General features: G+C 48.6%; 1 protein-coding gene across 1 annotated transcript in view; it reads right to left on the bottom strand.

Moving 5' to 3' along the window:
• Positions 1-9,838: 9,838 nt before the first annotated feature.
• The window catches only part of MYH9 (myosin heavy chain 9), a 68,770-nt gene continuing 59,291 nt past the window's right edge, over positions 9,839-19,317 (bottom strand). Inside the window, exons 30-41 of the mRNA XM_042889530.1 lie at positions 18,181-18,333; positions 17,586-17,834; positions 16,887-17,099; positions 15,922-16,134; positions 15,424-15,585; positions 14,612-14,740; positions 14,176-14,264; positions 13,856-13,979; positions 12,541-12,749; positions 11,996-12,104; positions 11,602-11,774; positions 9,839-11,429 (exon numbers count right to left, since the gene is read on the bottom strand). Coding sequence (XP_042745464.1) covers positions 11,312-11,429; positions 11,602-11,774; positions 11,996-12,104; positions 12,541-12,749; positions 13,856-13,979; positions 14,176-14,264; positions 14,612-14,740; positions 15,424-15,585; positions 15,922-16,134; positions 16,887-17,099; positions 17,586-17,834; positions 18,181-18,333 — 1,941 coding nt within the window. The 3' untranslated portion in view covers positions 9,839-11,311. The remainder of the gene's footprint in view (positions 11,430-11,601; positions 11,775-11,995; positions 12,105-12,540; positions 12,750-13,855; positions 13,980-14,175; positions 14,265-14,611; positions 14,741-15,423; positions 15,586-15,921; positions 16,135-16,886; positions 17,100-17,585; positions 17,835-18,180; positions 18,334-19,317) is intronic.

Here is a 19,317-nt window from a genome sequence, read left to right as displayed (position 1 = left end):
ACCTCCCCGGGCAGCCTGTGCCACTGCAGCACTGCTCTTCCCAAGAAGAAATCTGGTGCAACTTGAGGCCATCAGCTCTCATCCTATGGCTGTTACTTGGGAGCAGAGGCCAATGCCCACCTCAGCACAACCTCCTTTCAGGTCATTGTAAAGGGCAATAAGGTTTCCCCTGAGCTCCTCTTCTCCAGACTGAACAACCCCAGTTCCCTCAGCTGCTCCCCATCAGACCCGTGCTCCAGACCCCTCGCAGCTCTGCTGCCTTTCTCTGGACACACTGCAGGGTCTCCATGTCTTCTGGTAGTGAGGGGCCCACAACTGAGCACAGCACTCGAGGTGCAGCCTCACCAGAGCTGAGTACAGAGATACGGTCACCTCCCTGCTCCTGCTGGCTGCACTATTGCTGATACAAGCCAGGATGCCATTGGCCTTCTTGGCCACCTGGGCACACTGCTGGCTCATGTTCAGCCGGCTGTCAACCAACACCCCAGATCTTTTTCCTCTGTACTATTTTCCAGCTGCTCTGCCCCAGGCCTGTAGCACTGCATGGGGTTGTTGTGATCATAGAGCAGCACCCGAAACTTGGTCTTGTTGAAGCTCATACAGTGGCCTCAGCCCATTGATCCAGCCTGTCCAGATGAAAAGGAATCAGCCAGAAATGGTGGTGGTCACAATGTGCCAGCACACACACAAGGAAGCCATGTCTACTTCTCCAGGGTGTTCTGGAGCCTGGGCACTCACTAGGTGGTCTTGGTGGGTCCCTACAGGTCTGCTGACATTCAGAAAACCGTACAGCTTTTGGCTGCAAGAAGCAGTTACAATGCTTGGCTCCAGTCTTCCCATACACCACATTTTTCTTCATCCAAAAATAGTCTTCAAGGCCACGTTAAAAGCTATTTTAAGTGGTATGTTTTTGCTATGAGGTGCCAGTTTGTCTCCTCCAGTGACAGGGAAATCTCTTTTTTTCAGAACGATTACAAATCCCCACGGAGTGGCAGGCACCCAGAGGACAATTACACGCAGCTTCAGTCTGCTCGCCCACCGAGGGTAAACACATGTCTCATTCATCTCGACTGGGTTTGATAAAGTGAGCCAGGCTGTCAAACAACACTGAAGGCACGCGTTCAGTCTGCCCTCAGCTCAAAAAGAAGCAGAAAGTCTTGTGGCTGGGATGCTGCTCCTTCGGAGAAAAGCGTCTCCATCCTTATCTTCATCCTAATTTTAGTGGGGCAGCTGTGAATGGAGATCACGGGTGAAGATATTGCCCGCGAGATGTTGCAGAATGCTTCAAGTGGCTTCTTACAGGATCCAGCCTGGATTCAGGTTAGGAGTAAACAGTTTGGAGACAAATCTGTGTGTGCACTTGGTAGCCGTCCGCTCTGATAGTCATACATCTGTGATATGTCTGATATTCTCCCTGAGAAATACTGCAAGACAGAGTTGCTCTGTGGTACCCTGCTCCACTTCTACCTATCCTCCCCTACTCCCATCCCTACCAGCTCTGCCCTGTGGGTGATGTTGAGGGCAGCTCCCTTGGCAAGGCTTTTTTGGCAGGGCAGCAGCAGATCCTGGAGAGGCCTCAGTGGTGGTGTGCATGGAATAGTCAACAAGAATTCCTGTGCCTTTGCTGCCAAACCAACCCTCAGTTTCCACTGGTGTGCTGTGTGCTAGTGCTTGCTCTCTGTCATTTCTGTCGTGATGCTTTGTCTCAGTATTTCTCTGGCTCTGTGCATTTCCACTTAAGAAAAGATTAATGAATTAATCTTCGTTCTATGCTTGTGGGATGGGAATTATCTCAATTTAATAGAGGAGATGGAAAGCATTCCTGAAGTCACAAAAAAGCTTTGGAGCTGGGACTACAATCGTAATCTGTTGATTTCCTTTCACACAACCCAGCTGCCTGTTAGGTATGTGTATGTGCCATCTGAGACTGCTAACCAGACAGCTGCCTCTGCTGTTAACCCTTTCTCTCTTGAAGCACAGCACTCCTGCCTAGAACTCCTGTTTGCCATTATGCACAATTCTGTGAAGTGCTTGCCAATGCCTTGTCTTTGACAGACCAAGAGGCAGCTATAAGAAACGTTGTCCTTCCAGAGAACTCTCAGAAGTTGATCCATAAAATCACAGAACTGTAGAATGATTAAGGGTGGAGAAGACCTCTAAGATCACCTGGTCCAACTGCCAGCCCATCCCCACCATGCCCACTGGCCATGTCCTCAGTGCCACATCCACACGGCTCTGGAGCACCTACAGGGATGGTGACTGCACCACCTCCATGGGCAGCCTGTGCCACTGCAGCACCGCTATTTCTAAGAAGATATCTTTACTAATATCCAACCTGAACCTCCCCTGGAACAACTTGAGGCCGTTCCCTCTCGTCCTATTGCAGTTACCTGGAAGAAAGGGCTGATTCCCACCTTGCCACAACCTCATTTCAGGTCATTGTAGAGAGTGACGAGATCTCCCCTGAGCCTCCTCTTCTCCAGTTTGTGTCATTTTACATTAAACTTGATTTATTTTTGTTCTGTTTTGTTTTCTCAGAAAAACATCCCATGAAGGGTTTCCTTGAAGGATACGTGCTGGGGCTCCTACTGGAATCGGGTACCGCAAGGATGCCCGAGAGATCCATGAAGCACAGAGCATTGCACAGACACGGTGACTCACACAAGCTCTAAGGCACAGGAGTGAAATGAGGCACAAACGCAGCTATTAGTTTTTGACCCAAAGGCATAGAAATCATTAGGAGACAGTTCAAAGCCAACCTCTCCTCCCCAACACAACTGGGAAAAGTTCCTTGCTGCTGCCATCGTCTGCTCATCGTGGCTCATCCTGGGTGGCTCTCTCTCACCCTTGTAACCTCCTGCAACTGTGCCCCTCTCCTTTCTACTGGAATCTGCCTCTCTGCTAAGCGGGTCAGGGACATTTAACAGCTTGCCCAACCCTCCTCATTTCTCCTGTTTCCCTCCTGCTAGCTGAGCTCCAGCTGCCAGACTCTTTTCTTCCCAACAGCCGCAGGTAACAACGCGCTGCCAAGGTGCAGCTCCAGCCTGCACTTTGCTCCTGGTTATGCAGGAAGCAGTGGTAGAGCTTTGCCTATCAACAGGCACGAGTAAATGTTTCTCCTTGCTTATCTCCGGGCTGGCTCTTTGGTCCAAAATTTTATTAGCACAAGTTGCCTTTTCTTGTCACTGATCCGTATGTAACATAAGCCAACAGGATGCAAAGGTTTTGTCACCTGATCTAATTTATCTGCCTGGAGGAGGCCAGTCCTTGTCAACACCTTGCTTTGATGCAGCGGCACACACTGGTTGCCTGGAATTTCGCGGGTGCCACTGCTTGCTCTGAGGGCACATGGCTTCAGGAAACAGTGCCTCACCATGCTTCATTTGGTGCTGGCACAGCTGCCCAGAGAGCTGCGGGTGCCCCATCCACGGAGGCATTCAAGGCCAGGTTGGATGGGACACTGGGCAAACCGAGCTGGTGGGTGGCAGCCCTACCCATGGCTCGGGGTTGGAAATCGATGATCTTTAAGATTCATTCTGACCCAAGTCACTCTGTGATTCTATGATCTTCCTGCCTGCTTCAGACATGGCTGCAGTGCCTTAATCACTGCTGATTGCCAGCCAGTCTGTGATTTCTGTGGGACAGCATCGTGTACAGAAGTTGCATCGTTTGGAGAACACTGATGCTGCAAAGACAGTACAACACCTGCAGTGCAGATGCAGTTATCTGCATCTATGCAGTTAGCATAAAAATGCCTTCTGCCTGCCCTGCTTACGCCTGTAAGAATGGCGAACAAAGCAGAGGTGCTTCAGCACCTTGATACCTTGCGATAGGAAAGGGGAAATGGTTTCAAACTAAAAGAGAGGAGATTTAGACTAGATATAAGGAAAAGTTTTTTTACAGTAAGGGTGGTAAGCCCTGGAACAGGTCACCCAGAGAGGTGGTGAACGTCCCATCCCTGGAGACATCCAAGGTCAGGCAGGAGGGACTCTGAGCAATGCGATCTAACGCCCTGGAGCTGCAGCTCTTCCCCTCTCCCAGCAGGTAGCGGCGAGCAGCCCCTGCACTGTGAGTTGGGTGCTGGGTGCTGGGTGCATGGGCAGGCAGCACTAATCACTGCTTGCAGCTGCTTGTTTCCAAATATGCTGCTGAAGGAGTGCAAGTGCCCAACAGCATTTGTCTGCAGCGGAGTGGGCAGACAAAGCGAAGGGCAAAGCAAAACACCCATCACAAGAGCAGAATGGTTTTTATCGTGTCGTTCTTGTTTTTGTTTCCAACCGAGCACCATGGCTCATAGGGCTTTGAGCTACAACTCAATTTACTACATGGCTGATCTCTGGAGACGAGGCCGATTCTCCCTTACTAATTGGTTTACTGAGAAGCACCTCGGCATGCGTCGCTGTACGCAAAATTCCAGGATGGGTCGTAACAAGGCTGAGCCAGCAGAGGAGCGGAGCCCTGCACAGCTCATGGGTGTTCCCCCAGCAGCCCCTGCACCACCTCTCGCTCCATTGCCTGGCGGGATGAGTGCAGGCTGTGTGCTGCACCCTGATGCTTCCCAGCTGTCGGAGCTGAATTGCAACAGCACGAACTGCGCCTCGGGAGCCGTGCCACAGCGTGCTGCCAGCATTGCTCCAGCTTTTCGCTATTCCAAACATTCTGCAGGCCCCTCCTCTTCTGCTGCTCAAGTTTTAGCCCTTTGTGTACTTCGTGCTCGCAGACTTTTTCCAGTTCCATTCCTCAGATTTTCCTTGGTCTCAGCTTTCAGCCCATATTTCCACGTGTCCGGGCAGGCATGCTGAGCATCGCAGCTCCCGCTGTGCCTTACGGGTGCCTCCACCTGCTGGCTGCTCGGCCTGGCTTTCCTACATCAGGGACCATGGGGTGAGCTACTCATGCCACAGAATTACAGAGTACTAAACTGGAAGGACCTGTAATGATCATCGGGTCCAACTGATGATATTCCTCCACATAGGAACACCCAAAATTCAAATCCTCTGCCTGAGAGCGTACTCCAAACATTTGGGGCTGTGAACGCTGTCTTGTGGAGCCCATTGTGCCCACCACCCACTGGTGGGGAGCCCCACTTCATAGGGAAATCCCCCATAGATGTCACATCCACACAAATCCTAGGAGTTTGCCTAAAAACCTGATGTGTGCACGAGTGCAGAGCCAGCTGGGATGAGATAACCGATGGTCAGAGCGCAGACAAATCCTCCCCTTGTGACTCAGCGCTGCATCGAGGCTCTTGCTTAACCTTCAGCCCAGGAAATATCACTGCAGTCCCTGAGGTCACCGAGGGGCTCCTGGTCTGGGCAAGAGCTGCAGGGCCGTGTGGGCTCTGGGTGCACACAGCGGTGGGTGGAAGAAGCTGCTGCTGGGAGCACATCAGCCCGCTCCAGCGCTCCCTTGCCTCCAGCACAACGCAATTATTTCAAATGCAATTTGGAGCCCCTACTGAAAAAGAAGTCAAGCTCTCTCTCCCCGAATTACAGAAATCTCAGACAACCCATAATCCACTACAGGAAACACAAACGCCTAATGCAATTTTCTGGGCGGCCAAAGGGTGCCAAGCCTGCTGGCCCAGGCAATAGATTGCAGATTTCTACACGAGAAACGGCAAAAAAAATCCAAACGCATCGGGAGGGGGCCGGGCCTGCAGCTCCTCCTGGTGCTGCACAGACCTTGGGAGCCTCGCAGCGCTGCTGGGGCCCCGCAGCCCGCAGGAACGCGGCCATATTTAGGCATGTTCTCCAGCCCCTTCTCCCAGCCCTGCCTGCTGAGCTGCTGCCGGGGAGGAGAGCGGGGCTGCAGGCTGAAGCCAAAGTAAAACCTTATCACCCTGGGTGCAGTGCAGAGGGGGACACACGAGGCTGCTGCTGCCAAACTGCGGTGGAGCCCCTGACTTTGCGAGGGGAAAGCTGGAAGCAATCTGTGTGCATCCTTCAGCAGGTAGGGCACCTGAATAAAGGCAGCTGCAGTGCCAGCGACAGCCACGTCGTTGCACAGCACCATAGGGTTGTCACCCAAACTCTCTGACACTGGTTTTTAGAGGCATAGGGTGTCTTTTCTCCCCGGTTCCCCTTCTCCAGGCAGCAGCTCATTGGGTGTCCCAGCTGCACGCCTGCCTTTCCTTTGCATCTGACCGCAGCACTCAGCTTGCATTGTTTGCTTAGGTTAACCACAATACCTGCACAATGGACTTTACCCTGGATAGTACCCACGCAGTGCCAACTCACATCCATGCAGCTGTACACACATACGCGTAAGGGGCCACCCAACTGCAAAACAACTTGGCAGAAAGGTCCCAGGGTGCTGGTGGATGCCATGCTGAACACGAGCCAGCAATGTGCTGGAGCAGAAGCCCAGGTGCTTCGGGAAGTTTTTCAGCCTGCCACGTGGGCTGGAGTAACCTTCTGCAGGGCTCTCCTTCACAGTATGAGGCACATAGAAGGATGCAAGGAAGTGCAACCTCTCTCTTACAAATGTTCAGATTTAGAATTGTAGAATGTCTTGGTTTGGAACGGACCTCAAAGATGATCCAGTTCTAACTCCTCTGCTGCAGGCAGGTTGGGTCTGGTCTGGCATCAGGAATGCAGCCCTCTCAGCCTGTTGCGCTGCAGGGGGAAGTGCTGAGCGGGAACTGAAAGTAGCTTCTGACACGTGCCCATCAGCTGGCCTCAGGAGGCTGGAGCATCTCACAGGGCCCAGTGGCTTGGCCAGGGCCCTATCCTGCTTGTTGAGTGGGGCAGAGATGGGAAAATGGGCTCTGGAGGGAAGAGGTGGCCTCAGTGCCTTGGAGCATGCTGTAGGAAGGCTGCCTTCCCTACTGCAGCAACAGGAGCACTCCGTGCCAGGAACTGTGGGGAAAGAAGTAGAAGGTGGGCTCTGCACTGTGTGATGCTGCTTTGTAAGGCAGCACACAGGATGTTTCCCTGGATACAGCAGGAGCAAAGAGCAGGAAGCACATTTCTTCAATCACAGCTCCAAGGGCTGGTTCTTTTCCCTGCATCAAGCCGTCACTTCACCCAAAAGTGAATTCAGGGGAAGTTCAGGTTGGATATCAGAGAAAATTTCTTCTTAGAAGGAGCAGTGCTGCAGTGGCACAGCCTGCCCAGGGAGGTGTTCCAGAGCCTTGTGGATGTGGCACTGAGGACATGGTCAGTGGGCATGGTGGGGATGGGCTGCAGGTTGAACCGGGTGATCTTAAGAGATTTTTTTTCCAACTTCCATGATTCTGTGAAAAGCAGGGCTCAGCCTGCTTCAGGCCCAGCTGCCCTGTGCCTGTGTTGTTTGGCACTGGGCTGCTTCCAGGCACACCCCCCCTCTAGGCACCACCACCCCATCAACTGTCTGCAGAGCTCCACTTCAGCCCAGCCTTACAGTCAGATATGGGAGTTGTGTCTCTCTCCCTAAGAACAGGGTTTAGGAGAGCGATCCACTTATCCTGAGTGATGCACCCTGTCAGAACACCCTCTTGAGTGAGGTTTCCATCAAAAGTCAATTAAGGCCGTGCCGGATGAAGCCCCCTGCAGTATAATTTCAGATTAATTAACAGCACAGAGCTAAATGATGAGAAAAACAGAAGCATGAAGCCAGCTGCTCCATCATCATCACTTCTCCATTTTCCCTCTCTTGTTCTTCCCTGGGGCCGAGTGATAGCAATAGCGCTGGGCCAGAGCCTGCTGTGGGCAGGTGCAGGTGGCAGCATCCCAGGCAATGAGCAGAGCAGGCAGCAGCCTCCAACAGAACAGTAATCCAGGCAAAGACATCCCTGCCTTCACCTCGCTGCTCATTACCTGGCCTTCTCTGTGCATTTGGATGTTGCAGACGTGAAGCGCCCTGTGCCTATGATGGAGATGCCAGCATCTCCCCCTCTGCTGTGCCAGGCCCTCATTGCTTGAGCTGTGTATCACAGGATCATTGAATCCCAGAATGGCGTGGGATGGAAGGGACCTCAAAGCCCACCCAGCCCCAACCCCCAGCCACAGGCAGGGCTGCCACCCCCCAGTTCAGGCTGCCCAGGGCTCCATCCAACCTGGCCTTGAATCTCCAGGGATGGGGCACCACAGCTTCTCCAGGCTAAGAAGAATCTCCTTCACAGCTCTCTTTCCCCTTTGGTGCTCAGTTGCTTGCTTTGCCCAGCCACACCAGCTCAGAATGGCAGCAAGGTCCGGGCAGTCACAAGTTCAGGACTGGAGGCTTTTTTCTCCTTTTCCTTCTGCTTTTGTGCCCATTGTTGGTATCAGGGGGAAGGAAAAAAAAACGGTGCAGGCGGACAGCAAGCAGCCATCAACCAGCATCAACTCTCTATTCTGAAGCTGGGAATACTGCTATAAGGTCCAACAGCAAGTTTTGCATCCAAAGCTTTTCAAGGAGGCAGCACAGCTGGGCTCTCAAGTGCCAGAGCAGGCATCTGAGATAGAGGAGAAATGCAGGAAGACAAAATCCTCATCGCAAGCCTGGCAGGTCAGGGGCTGTGGCTCGGGGCTCAGCTGAAAGCAGCTCTGCTGGAGGACATCCACCCTCAGCCCAGGAAGGGATGTTGCAGGTTTGGTTATTTGACTCCACATCCCCACAGCTGATCATCCTGCCTGCTCCAATCTGCTGCTACAACAAGCGCATGCTGTAGCCTGCATCACCAGGAGGACTATTTTTAGTCAGTGTTATTATATTTAATGATCCGGTTTACAGCAGACCCATGAACCTTTGAGCCAGCACAAGCCTGGTGCAGGGATGGGAATGCTTGAAACGTCACTGCCAGTCACTCCATCTTCTAGAACTACATCCACGTACTCCACTCTCATTCGGGTCCTTCCAACACACTCTGCAGTCAGCCCTGAGGTAGGACCAACAGGTAGGGCCCCAGCACAGCACCCGTCATGCACCATCAATCTTCAAAGCTTCGTTTCTGCATGCCCCGTGTTTTTTTCCCCCTCTACCCAACTCAGGCTTTAGAGACAGTACTTTTTCTGCTCTCAGCGTTGCTTAGACAAATGCCACCCCCTGGAGGCAGCACTTTGATTCTTGCCATTTTACTGTAGGCTACATTCTCATTTTCCAGCAGCCCCAGCGCTTCGGCTCACTGCTGCTCAAGGCTCTTTCTCACCAAGGTTTAAACCTCTGCCAGTTGGAGACCATTCCAGGCCCATGGATGAGCTGTAAGATCAGGCCCCAGCCCAGCCACAGGTGTGATGCTGCCAAGGCAGTGGTCAGGGCTCCAGAGGTTGCTCCAGCAGATTTAATCTGTACCACCCTAAGAACAGGAGGGCCTGAGGCAGCTGAAGTGGCCATTGATCAGAATACGAACACAGTCACAAGCTCCTTCTTCAATTCTATCCAAAACGTTACAAAAGGTAGGATTTTTCGGGGATGAGCTAGAAGCTGAGCGAAGGGCAGGTTTTGCCAATCCATTGATAAAACAGACGTTGAGACATCCATCACCTCCTCCGCTAACTTCACTTCCCAGTTACTATAGAGATGGGAAATAAAAGCTGAGAATTGATTTGTAGCTGCGAAACACCGCATTCAGCCCAGGAACAGAACCGGCTCAGCCCAGGTGCAGAGCGCCACGCTTCGGACAGCTCACACTCCTGAAGCACACGTTCACTCACACACACACAGCAGAGGTGTGTTGTCTTCCTCCAAAATCCACGCTGTTGGCCGCTGCCGGCTGCCACAGTGATACACCGACATCCAATTTCAGCATCAGGAAACTGTGCAGCTCTGCTGCCGGGGCCAGGCCAACGCTGTGATGACACCAGGTGTGCTGTGGGAGCGGTGCACGAGGTCCTCACTGCACCTGGGGAAGGAGGGAACGGCAACGCAGGCACACAGATTGCAGCACATGGATAATCTTTATTGGTAACATCAGTGGAGCACCAGTAATCCATTACTGACTGTAGTGGTGACACACAGCTGAGGCACATGCTAAGGCACTTTTATTATATATATATATAAAAAAAAAAATTAAAATTTTCTTGTGACAGCAATTGGGACACGAGGCTCCTGCATTTAGAGCGCTTCAGGCATACGGCATGGCGCTTCATACTTAATTATTTTTACTCTGCTCTTAAGTAGGTCTAAATGCAGCATATACAATATGGTTAAGAATACAGGTAAATCCAGCAACCAGTGTAACGGTGTAGAAAAGTAAAGACTATCTCTATATAACCATGGTCCCAATAGAAAGGCAGTGATAAAGACCTTTATTTTTTATCTTAATTACTTATTACGAGAGATACAAAGGCCTTACATATATCTGTGCAGATTAAAGGGTTTTTAATATACTCTTAGTCAATGGTGCACAATAACTAATCCCAACCCCTGGTTATAGAGCAGGTGCAAGAGGCTTGGACATGTCAATAAAAGAGGGATTTCCCTCCCCTCATCCCCACCCTCTGCCCACTACCCTATTAAATTCCCCTAGATTCTATTACCATTAAATATATTTGGTCCCTAGAGATTCTCAGACAAGGACGAGGATATTGTTCTGCTTCCCCAGCCTGTCATTAACTACTGGTCCACACTACCTTAGATGAAACCGCTCAGACGCAGAGACACTAACGGGACATCATTGCACTTCAGAGATCTGTCCAGACAGTAAAAATGAGGAGAAAGGATGGGAGGGAAAAAGAAAAAAAAAAAAAAGAAAAGAAAAGAAAAAAGAGAAAGGGGAAGGAAGTTAAAAAAAAAAAAAGACAACTTTGGCAAGTCCTCCAGGTAAGTCCCAAGAGGGGTTTCCCTCTTCACCCCTCCCTGGAATCGTGTGAAAGAAGAAAGGGTGAGTTGCCATGGCCAAAGCACACCGTTTTTCCTGAAACTGCTCCCAAACCGTGTGGGTGGGCAGATTAAAAGAGGCAGAAGTCTGAGGTCACTGAACATGATTGCCGAAAGCAAACAAAGAGGGAGGGGAAAGAATACAGGAAGGAGCTTCCCTGCAGCTAGCATCTGAAGACAAAAAGGAGATTTACAGCAAAAATAATCTTTCCCTAACCCACTCCCTCCAAATTGTGTAAGGATTCTTCAGCAGACGTGGCACAGACAGTCTTACACGACTTTGTAGATGCCAAACTGCCATTCAGATTTTAGAGCCCCAACTCTTTGGCATTAAATACAAAGAGGATTAGGAAACTGGAAAGAGGAGGAAACGAGGAACACAGATGCCCGATGGCTCCAGATACACAGAGCTGGACTTGCTCTGCAGATCCCCAGCCAATTTAAGAGGAGAGGGTTTGCAGAAAGTCCAATGGAAAAGGGGAGGGTGGATGGGTCATTCCATCATGTGTAACCTGGGCACAATGAGAGGACTTTATTCAGTAGCTTTGGCATCACCAGCTTCTGCCTTGCCGTCCACTTCCTCATCGGAGCACTCTCCTGTACCCTTCCTCACAAGCCGACGTGTGACGACAAAGGGCAGGTCCCCACGCCTAGGGAAAGACACACAGTGTGTCAGATACTACATAACACAAGATTTACTGCGCTCACCAGACACGGCAGGCTTGGGAAAAAGGAGAGAAAACAGACTGTTTGCCGTGGGCAGCTACAGCAAGCCTATGCTGCGCCGGCTGCCGAGGTACTGCACCCAATGCTCTGCCTTACCTGAGTTTGCTCTTGAGGGAGCTGACCTCTCTATTCATTGCATCAGCTGTTTCAGTGGCATCGTCCAGTTCACGCTGGAGCTTCCTGCGGGACGCGTTGGCTCTCTGGGCCTCCTCTTCTGCTTCCTCAAGCTGCCGTTTCAGCTGCTTCAAGCGCATGTTCGCCTTGTCCGCCTGAGAACGGGCAGGGATAAAGATCAGTGTTCCCTCACTTACAGCACAGTGGCAAAAAGAACAGTTTCCCAAGTCTCCCCTTCCTGAAAGAAGCTGCCTAGGACTTGACAGCTCCAAGCTTTTCTTAAATTTCTCTTAAATACGGAGGATGCCTCGACCATAGAAGGGAAACCCTCCCACCAGCAGACTCTACAATGCTGTAGGTAACCACACACACACACCTGATCTTTGAATTGCTCAGCATTGCGCCTCTCATCATCCACCTGCAGCAATATATCTTTCAGCTTCTTCTCGGCACGGCGCACTTGCTTGCTGGCAGCCTGGCGCTCCCTGCACAGAAATACAGCCAACAGCTCAGACATGAATTTATCCCCCGCTGTCCCCAACCAGAAGACCTGACACGGGTAAGTTGGAAACAAAGAGGACGGCAGAAGTCACACTAATTTTTGATTACCAAAAAAAAAAAAAAAAAAAAAAGGATGGGAAGTGATGTTTCCTAGAGATGATTAAAAGGTACCAAAAGCTATTGGTGCCACCACAGATACTTTTTCCTGAAGCTATAGAGGAGCAGCAACAGCGCAATCACAGCTGCTGCTTTAGGACTGCTTAAGATTGGCTAAAGTTAAAAGTCTCTACAATGAGGGCAAGGAAGAACTACCCAGTACCTCTACGGTGAGCCCCTCATACTGACAAGTTAGTATTGGCTCAGAAGGGCTTAAAATTCCTGGGTGCTTGTAAAACAACCAGAGTTCTGGCCAGGACATACTTGGTCTCCATGTCCAATTGCTCTTCCAGCTGCACTATCTTGGCTTCCAAGGCCGTGATGGTAGCCTTGTACTTGGACTTCACTGCACTCTCCATCTCCTGCAGTTTAAGCTTAAGCTCCTTGTTCTGGCGCTCCATCTGCTGGCGAGCATTCTCATTCTTCTGGGCATTGCTGCGCTCAGCGTTCAGGTCGGCATTCATCTGATCAATCTGTGGAGAGAAGCAGCGCTGAGCATATCGGGTGTCCCAGCCTGAAGGGCTGATTTGTTTCTCAGACACGTGCTGATGTGCAAAGAAAAAGGACCCTCAGGGTGAGCTGAACACCTGGGATAGCTCTGCTACAGGAGGAGCTGTCTGTAGACAGAGATACAAACTACTTCTCAAAATTTCTTAGCTTATTCCAACTTTTTAAAGTAATTACTTGAAAAACAGGCTTATCAACCTCCTCTTAGTACTATGTTTGCCAATCACGTGCCTCTCTTGGGTGAAGGAGCAGTCTGGCACTGAACAACTTAATAGTTACCAGTCCTAGTGAACTGCATCCATCCTGAAGGCAAGTGAATTCAATATATGTGCTTTACTGATCTATCGCTTACTTGCTGTCTGTCTGCTTCAGCTACAAAGAAGCAGCCTAAAACTACTGACTTTCAAAGATGAAAGGGCAAAAACTCGATCCACTTCCAACCCAGGGCTCTGGCTGATAGTCAAGTAGAGAGCTATGTTCTTTGGAGTAGAGCCACCCCTTGGAAAACCATCAGCCTAGGTTCTTGGCTTTAGAGAGCTAACAGAACAGCATGCCTGACTCCTAAAGTCGGAAAGATAAAGCACAGCAGAGAACAGACAGATTAGGATCACTGTTTCTATAGCAGCCTAACAAATTCCATATGGATAGTCCATTTGAAGAAGCATAGAACTGGCGGAAAAGTCGCTTTCCAAACACACTGTGGCACTGTTCAGCACGCCAAGATAGAAAAGCAGACTGCAGAACATAATTCTCATAGATCCTCAATTTAAAAAAAAGAAAAAAGGAAAGAAAAAAAAAAAAAGGACCGGAAATTCCTGATAGACTTTGGAGATGGTTCCAGCTACCAAAATCATTTAATACTCCAGGATCAGAACCAGTGAGTTAACATGAGCTCCAACTGCCCACCGCGTTTTCTCTGTTGTGGCATTCAAGTGTTTCACCTTGCTCATGTCTACAGACTTTCCAGGGCCCGTAACATCCACAGAGCAGCAGCTGACATTTTTCAGAGCACAGTCTGACAATTTACACAGGTTAGAGAGCATCTGCTCACACATCCAGCCCGTGTAAGTACCTGAAGATTTGCCTTCTTGAGCCGGTCATTGATTATCTCAGTGTTGCCCTGCTCCTCCTCCAGCTCCTCCTCCAGCTGCGCTATCCGAGCTTCCAGGCGTCTCTTTTCCTCCATGGCCAGCGCTCTGTAGGACACACAGACATTCACGTGATGTTGGCAGCATTCATGCCTCGGGGGAAAACCTGCCTCTTCTCATTTTATAAAATAAGCTCCGTCTTCTGAAAGCACAGAGGATGCAGTACACACTGCCGTCTAACAACAACCTGCAAAGTATTTTCTCCAAACAGCTCCTCCACTCTTGAGCAGGGAACATTACTCACCCTTTACCACTGCTGTTGGCAATCTCATCAGCCAGCTCATCCCTTTCTTGCTGGGCCTGGCGCTTGGCACGCTCAGCAGCTGCAAGTTCCTGGAATGAAAACGAGACAGCAAAGGGAAGTGACCAACTAACTAATGCAGCACAGGAAAAAGAAGTTACTAGTAATGGGTGGTACAGCCTCTAGCTAGATCCAGACTGAATTATAAGACCTGGCTTGTTTCCCTCCCACTTCACAACTTCCTTTGTTTTGCATCACTTCTATTGCAGCTGTCAAGCAAGGACCGAATTCTGCAATTAGAAAGAGACCTTATATTTGAGCAGAGTGGGAAAAAAAAACAAAAGAAAGGAAAAGAACAACTGTTCAAGCTTAAACCGTCATGCTTGGTTCCTGGTCAAGAAAACAAACAAACCCTTGATTAGCATGCATATGCCATTACCTCCTGCAATTGGATCATCTCTGCCTCCATGCTCTTCAACTTCTTCTCGTTTTCTTTGGCCTGAGCCAAAATCTCTTCTCTGGAGGTACGCGTGTCCTCCAGTTCCCGCATGTAATCCTTCATTTGTGCCTGAAAAAGGAGAACAAAGATGGATGGATTTCAGAGCACCTGCATGAACAAACGCTTACGTTTATCTTACAGCAAATACAGGGAGGGAAAGTGGAAGTGGGGACTTCATTAGTCTTCACTACCTGAAAGGCTGCTGTAAAAGGAAGGAATCATCTAGCTTCATTTCACAAGAAACAAGAAGAAGTAGTAACGGAAGCAAACAGAGTTGCTTAAATTGCAGGGGAAAACAATTCTTAGATATGGGGAGGGAGGAGTACAGGAAGCTTTCTAGTGAAGCAGTGGAAAGGATGGCCTAAGGGAGGATTTGGCGTTTTTCCTACGAACAGATCAGACACATGCCTGTAGGAATTAGAACGGTATGACAGAACTGTTTCAGGCAGGAGAAGGCCTACATATTCTTTTAAGTCTCTGTAGCCCTGCAATTCCATAATCCTTTACAGAAACACTGATATGAGGCAAGCACTCGAGCAGACTTTCCCGGCAGCTTGTCTCTCAGGGAATTAAACAGGCAGAAGGGGGTTAGAAAGATATTTGAAATGCCAATAAATCTTTCCTGGTAAATTGCTACCAAGTTGCTGCTCTTGTGACACTGAAGCTTGGTTCTCAGGAGGTGAAATCTTGTATCTCATTTCCCTGGGTAAATACGCTTTACGTTGACAACTAAAACAATTGCAGTTCCTCACCTGCAGTTTGCGGAGCTGCTTGATGGCTTCATCACGATTCTTGTTAGCAGTGTCTATATGGCTTTCCAGATCTTTCAGGTCCAGCTCTAGTTTCTTCCTGGCAGCCACAGCAATGGAACGTTGTTTTCGTTCATCTTCCAATTCCACCTCCATCTCCCGCACCTGTACACAGAAATTTAGGCATCAGTGTTTCAGCTCCTTGATTTCCCCAAAGCTGCTTTTCACATCCACCTTACAAACTGCACTCAAGTGCAAGCACGTGACTTGTTCTAATCCCTCCTGACAGAGGGATGAGGGCTGACATTCCTTACTAGTAAAGCAACACGGGATCTTCAGATAGGCAAAGGCTCTTTGAAAAATCATGCATACAAGGGAAAGCCTTTGCAGCACTGACTGGACAGTTATCATTAACAGTGATGTGTGGATTGGCACTGTCAACCATCTTTGGGCATAAGTGCCTTTGCAGAATGCTTTCAGGATTTACAAAGCAATTCTTACTTGTCTAATCAGCTGTTTCCTCTTCTCTTCATTCTGTTCATCACGTCCCAGGAGGTCTCGGTCAAACTGTGCTTTCATGGCCTGTTGATTCACTTCTAGCCGCAGTTTGGCATCCTCTGTGGCCTGCAGTTCATCCTCCAGCTCTTCCAGCTGTGTCTTCATCTCCTCCACCTGCTGCTCCAGGGCTCGCTTAGCCTTCTCCAGCTCATGGACCTACAGCACAGTACCACACACAGGGTTTTCTCAAAGGGGAAACCCAGTTTCACCTATCCTAAGAACAAAAAAGCCCGAGAGCAGCCACTCAAGACAAGACTCAAGGACTGTGTATTTGTTCCTTATATTAATGCAGGGATATTCCTCCGAGCCAGCTGCTCACATAGCTGCAAGCTGCCACGTGGATTATGACTACTAAGTTTGGAAGAGACTTCCAAGACCATCAAGTCCAACTATCCACCTACCACCAATATCTCTCCACTAAGCCAGGTCCCTTAGTACCACATCTAAATGTTTCTTGGACACCTCCAGGGACAGTGACTCCGCCACCTCACTGGGCAGCCCATTGCAGTGCCTAACCACTTTTTCTGAGAATAAATTTTTCCTGGTAATCAACCTGAACCTCCCTCAGTGCAACTTGAGTCCATTCCTTCTACTCCTATCACTAGCTATTGTGAGAGGTCGACCTTCACTTTGCCAGAGCCTCTAATTCATCTCACATCACACCTTTTCCATCACAGTACAAGTCTCAGTTTACCATCACGTCATCTGAGTCATTTCCAGGCTCTTCCTACTCAACTTTCCTGCTCACTAATGTAATACAAATGTTAACATTCACGAATCCTCAAAAGCGTTCAGTTCTCTCTACTACAATTCTTCATGCTCACACTAGCATAAGTATTTTGCAGCATTAAACTAACAATATTGTCTTTGTGACGTTTCCTGTGCAGATACCTTAGCTCCATACTTACGCTTTTCCCAACATCGTCCTTTGAACTCATCAGGTCTTCCATCTCTGTGCGGAACTGCTTATTGACTCGTTCCAGCTCAGCTTTCTGTTCTATGGCTTCTTCAAGGGCTCTGGCCAGGGAAAGGGCCTTTGTCTCCTTCTCACGGGCTTCAGCTTCAGCACGGTCCCTCTCTTCTGCATATTTGGCAGAGATGTTCTTCTCCTCTGCCAAGAGCTACAGGAGCACAGAATTTTGAGAAATCACTAAACCATTTTTAACAAGGTAAACATGCACCTTTTCTGTTACTGCCTTCTAAGTAGCATTCTGCCATGGACAGAAAGAATCAAGAAAAACTGTCTTCAGAAAATGCATACCGTCCCATCTTCAATAATGTGCTGACCCCACGGTGAATAAACCTGATTCCCTAGGCATCTAACATATCAGTTCCAACAGCCCCTCAAAAACTGCAGCCAACATTTACAACTTGAAGTTGTTGTCAATATAAATGTAAGCCCTTTGGGAAAAGGCACATCTCTAAACTTCTTGTGCATGAAACAAAACAAGTTTCCCTCTATGACAGCTTCCCTCTCCACTTTATATGCTATACCTCAGTTCAGAAAAAAACATACATTCTCCAAACAGCACTGTTTAGATATTCTTGGAGGCAAACCTGCCAAGTCAGATGCACCTACACTGAATGGATTGAGACTGAAGTCATACCTGATCAAACTTCTTCTGCTTCTTCTCTAGGTTGGAAACTGTCTGGCGCTGATGATCCAGGTCCACAGTGATGTCATCCAGCTCTTGCTGCAGGCGGGTCTTTGTTTTTTCCAGCTTGTCATATGCAGCTATCTTTTCCTCATAACGCTGAGTTAAGCTCTCCAAGTCCTTTTGCAGCTTCTTCTTGGCTTCTTCTGCTATCTCAAGGCAGCCCAGACCATCATCCATCTTCTTCCTGGCCTCTACTGCCTGAAGGACAGAAAAGACTGCACGTGAACCTCACCACACATAGCACAACACAGTATGTGGTTTACTGACATCAGATGAGCTGAGCAAATAAGTCTGTTGAGCTCTGAAGGAATCATCTACAACCACTAACACTGTATCAATGATTCCAAAGGAATTCCTGGGTAGAAATCTACAGTTTGTATGATCGTTATCAGAGACTCACTCAAGTAAGCAGGATCACCCTTGTCCATCAAAGGTTCTCTCATTAGATGCCTGCACTGCATTTACATTTTACTTCCTTCAAGTCAGACTTGCGCTTGCACTTCCTCTCCTTTCAAGTGTTTGGTTTATGGAAGGTAGACTGTACCTGTTGCTGAAGAACAGAGATCTGCTTCTCTAGGTTTCTCTTTGCCTCCTCTTCTTCTTCCAGTTGCTCTTTCAAAGAATTCTTTTCATCCTCTGTTTGCTTCAGTTTGGTGCTGAAGCTCAGCTTTAGGCGAGTCTCCTCCTGCAGCAGCTCCTACAATACAAGTACCAAGAGGAACTCAGCACATCTCCTAGGATTTAAAGGCTCACCATCCTCAGTCATTCTCTCCAGCAGGAATACTTTTGAAGTTTAGTTTAATTATGCTAGTCATGTCAGAGATCAAACAATTGAACATAGAATTTAAGTAACTATCTTCTAGTGAGTCTGTATAGGAACAAAATACTGACAAAGGTCCTATTCTCTGTACACCCTCATGATTAAAGTAAACTTCTTTGCCACACAAGTACTGCCTTCCTGCACACAGCTACCCACAGTCCTTTCTGGAGTCCTCTGAGTAGCACGAACAGCATTAAAAAGCTTTCCCACATGGCCATACTCTGCTACACAACTTTCTCATACTCATGTATCACAGAAATGGACAACAGGATAAAGAGATTTACCATGGTTAACAACAATTTAACTCTCAGCAGAATTCAAAGACAGCAGTCATTTACCAAACTGGGGCACCAACAACATCTACTAACTTTTGCTGCCAGTACTTAAGCTGAATGACTTGTAGAAACCAATCTTCAAACTAGTGTGTAACTTTTGAATTGTGCATTATCTTTGGGACTGTATTTTAAAAGAGTCCTAAGCAGATAGAACACCAGTGCCCATTCAAAGTTACTTAATATCTAAGGCTTGGTGCACTCTTCCTTTCCCTCCCAGTCTTCTGCATGGTACTCCATTGCTTTGCCAAAAGATCCACATTCTAGTAATAGTAAACAATTTTATTTTGTTCAATCCCAGAATGTAAGATTATGCATGAATTTTCTTGGAAAAAATACTCAGATATTTGAATCTATTTCTTCCCCATTATCCAATGGGAAATAATTTTTTTTCTCTTTAACTTTATGGATTTACTAGAAATCATGCACAGGGAAATTAAAAAAGACATCAAACACAAGAATCTAGCATTGCAGCTCAGTACTAGCAACAAAGAACGCCCAAGAAGAAAGGTCATGGAGGAAGACTTCT

Source organism: Lagopus leucura, unplaced genomic scaffold (genome assembly GCF_019238085.1).
Source record: "Lagopus leucura isolate 7727_CA_CO unplaced genomic scaffold, USGS_WTPT01 Super-Scaffold_100159, whole genome shotgun sequence".
NCBI lineage: Eukaryota > Metazoa > Chordata > Aves > Galliformes > Phasianidae > Lagopus > Lagopus leucura.
The sequence above is the reverse complement of the archived record's forward strand: the minus strand, read 5'-3'. Positions and strand labels throughout refer to the sequence as shown.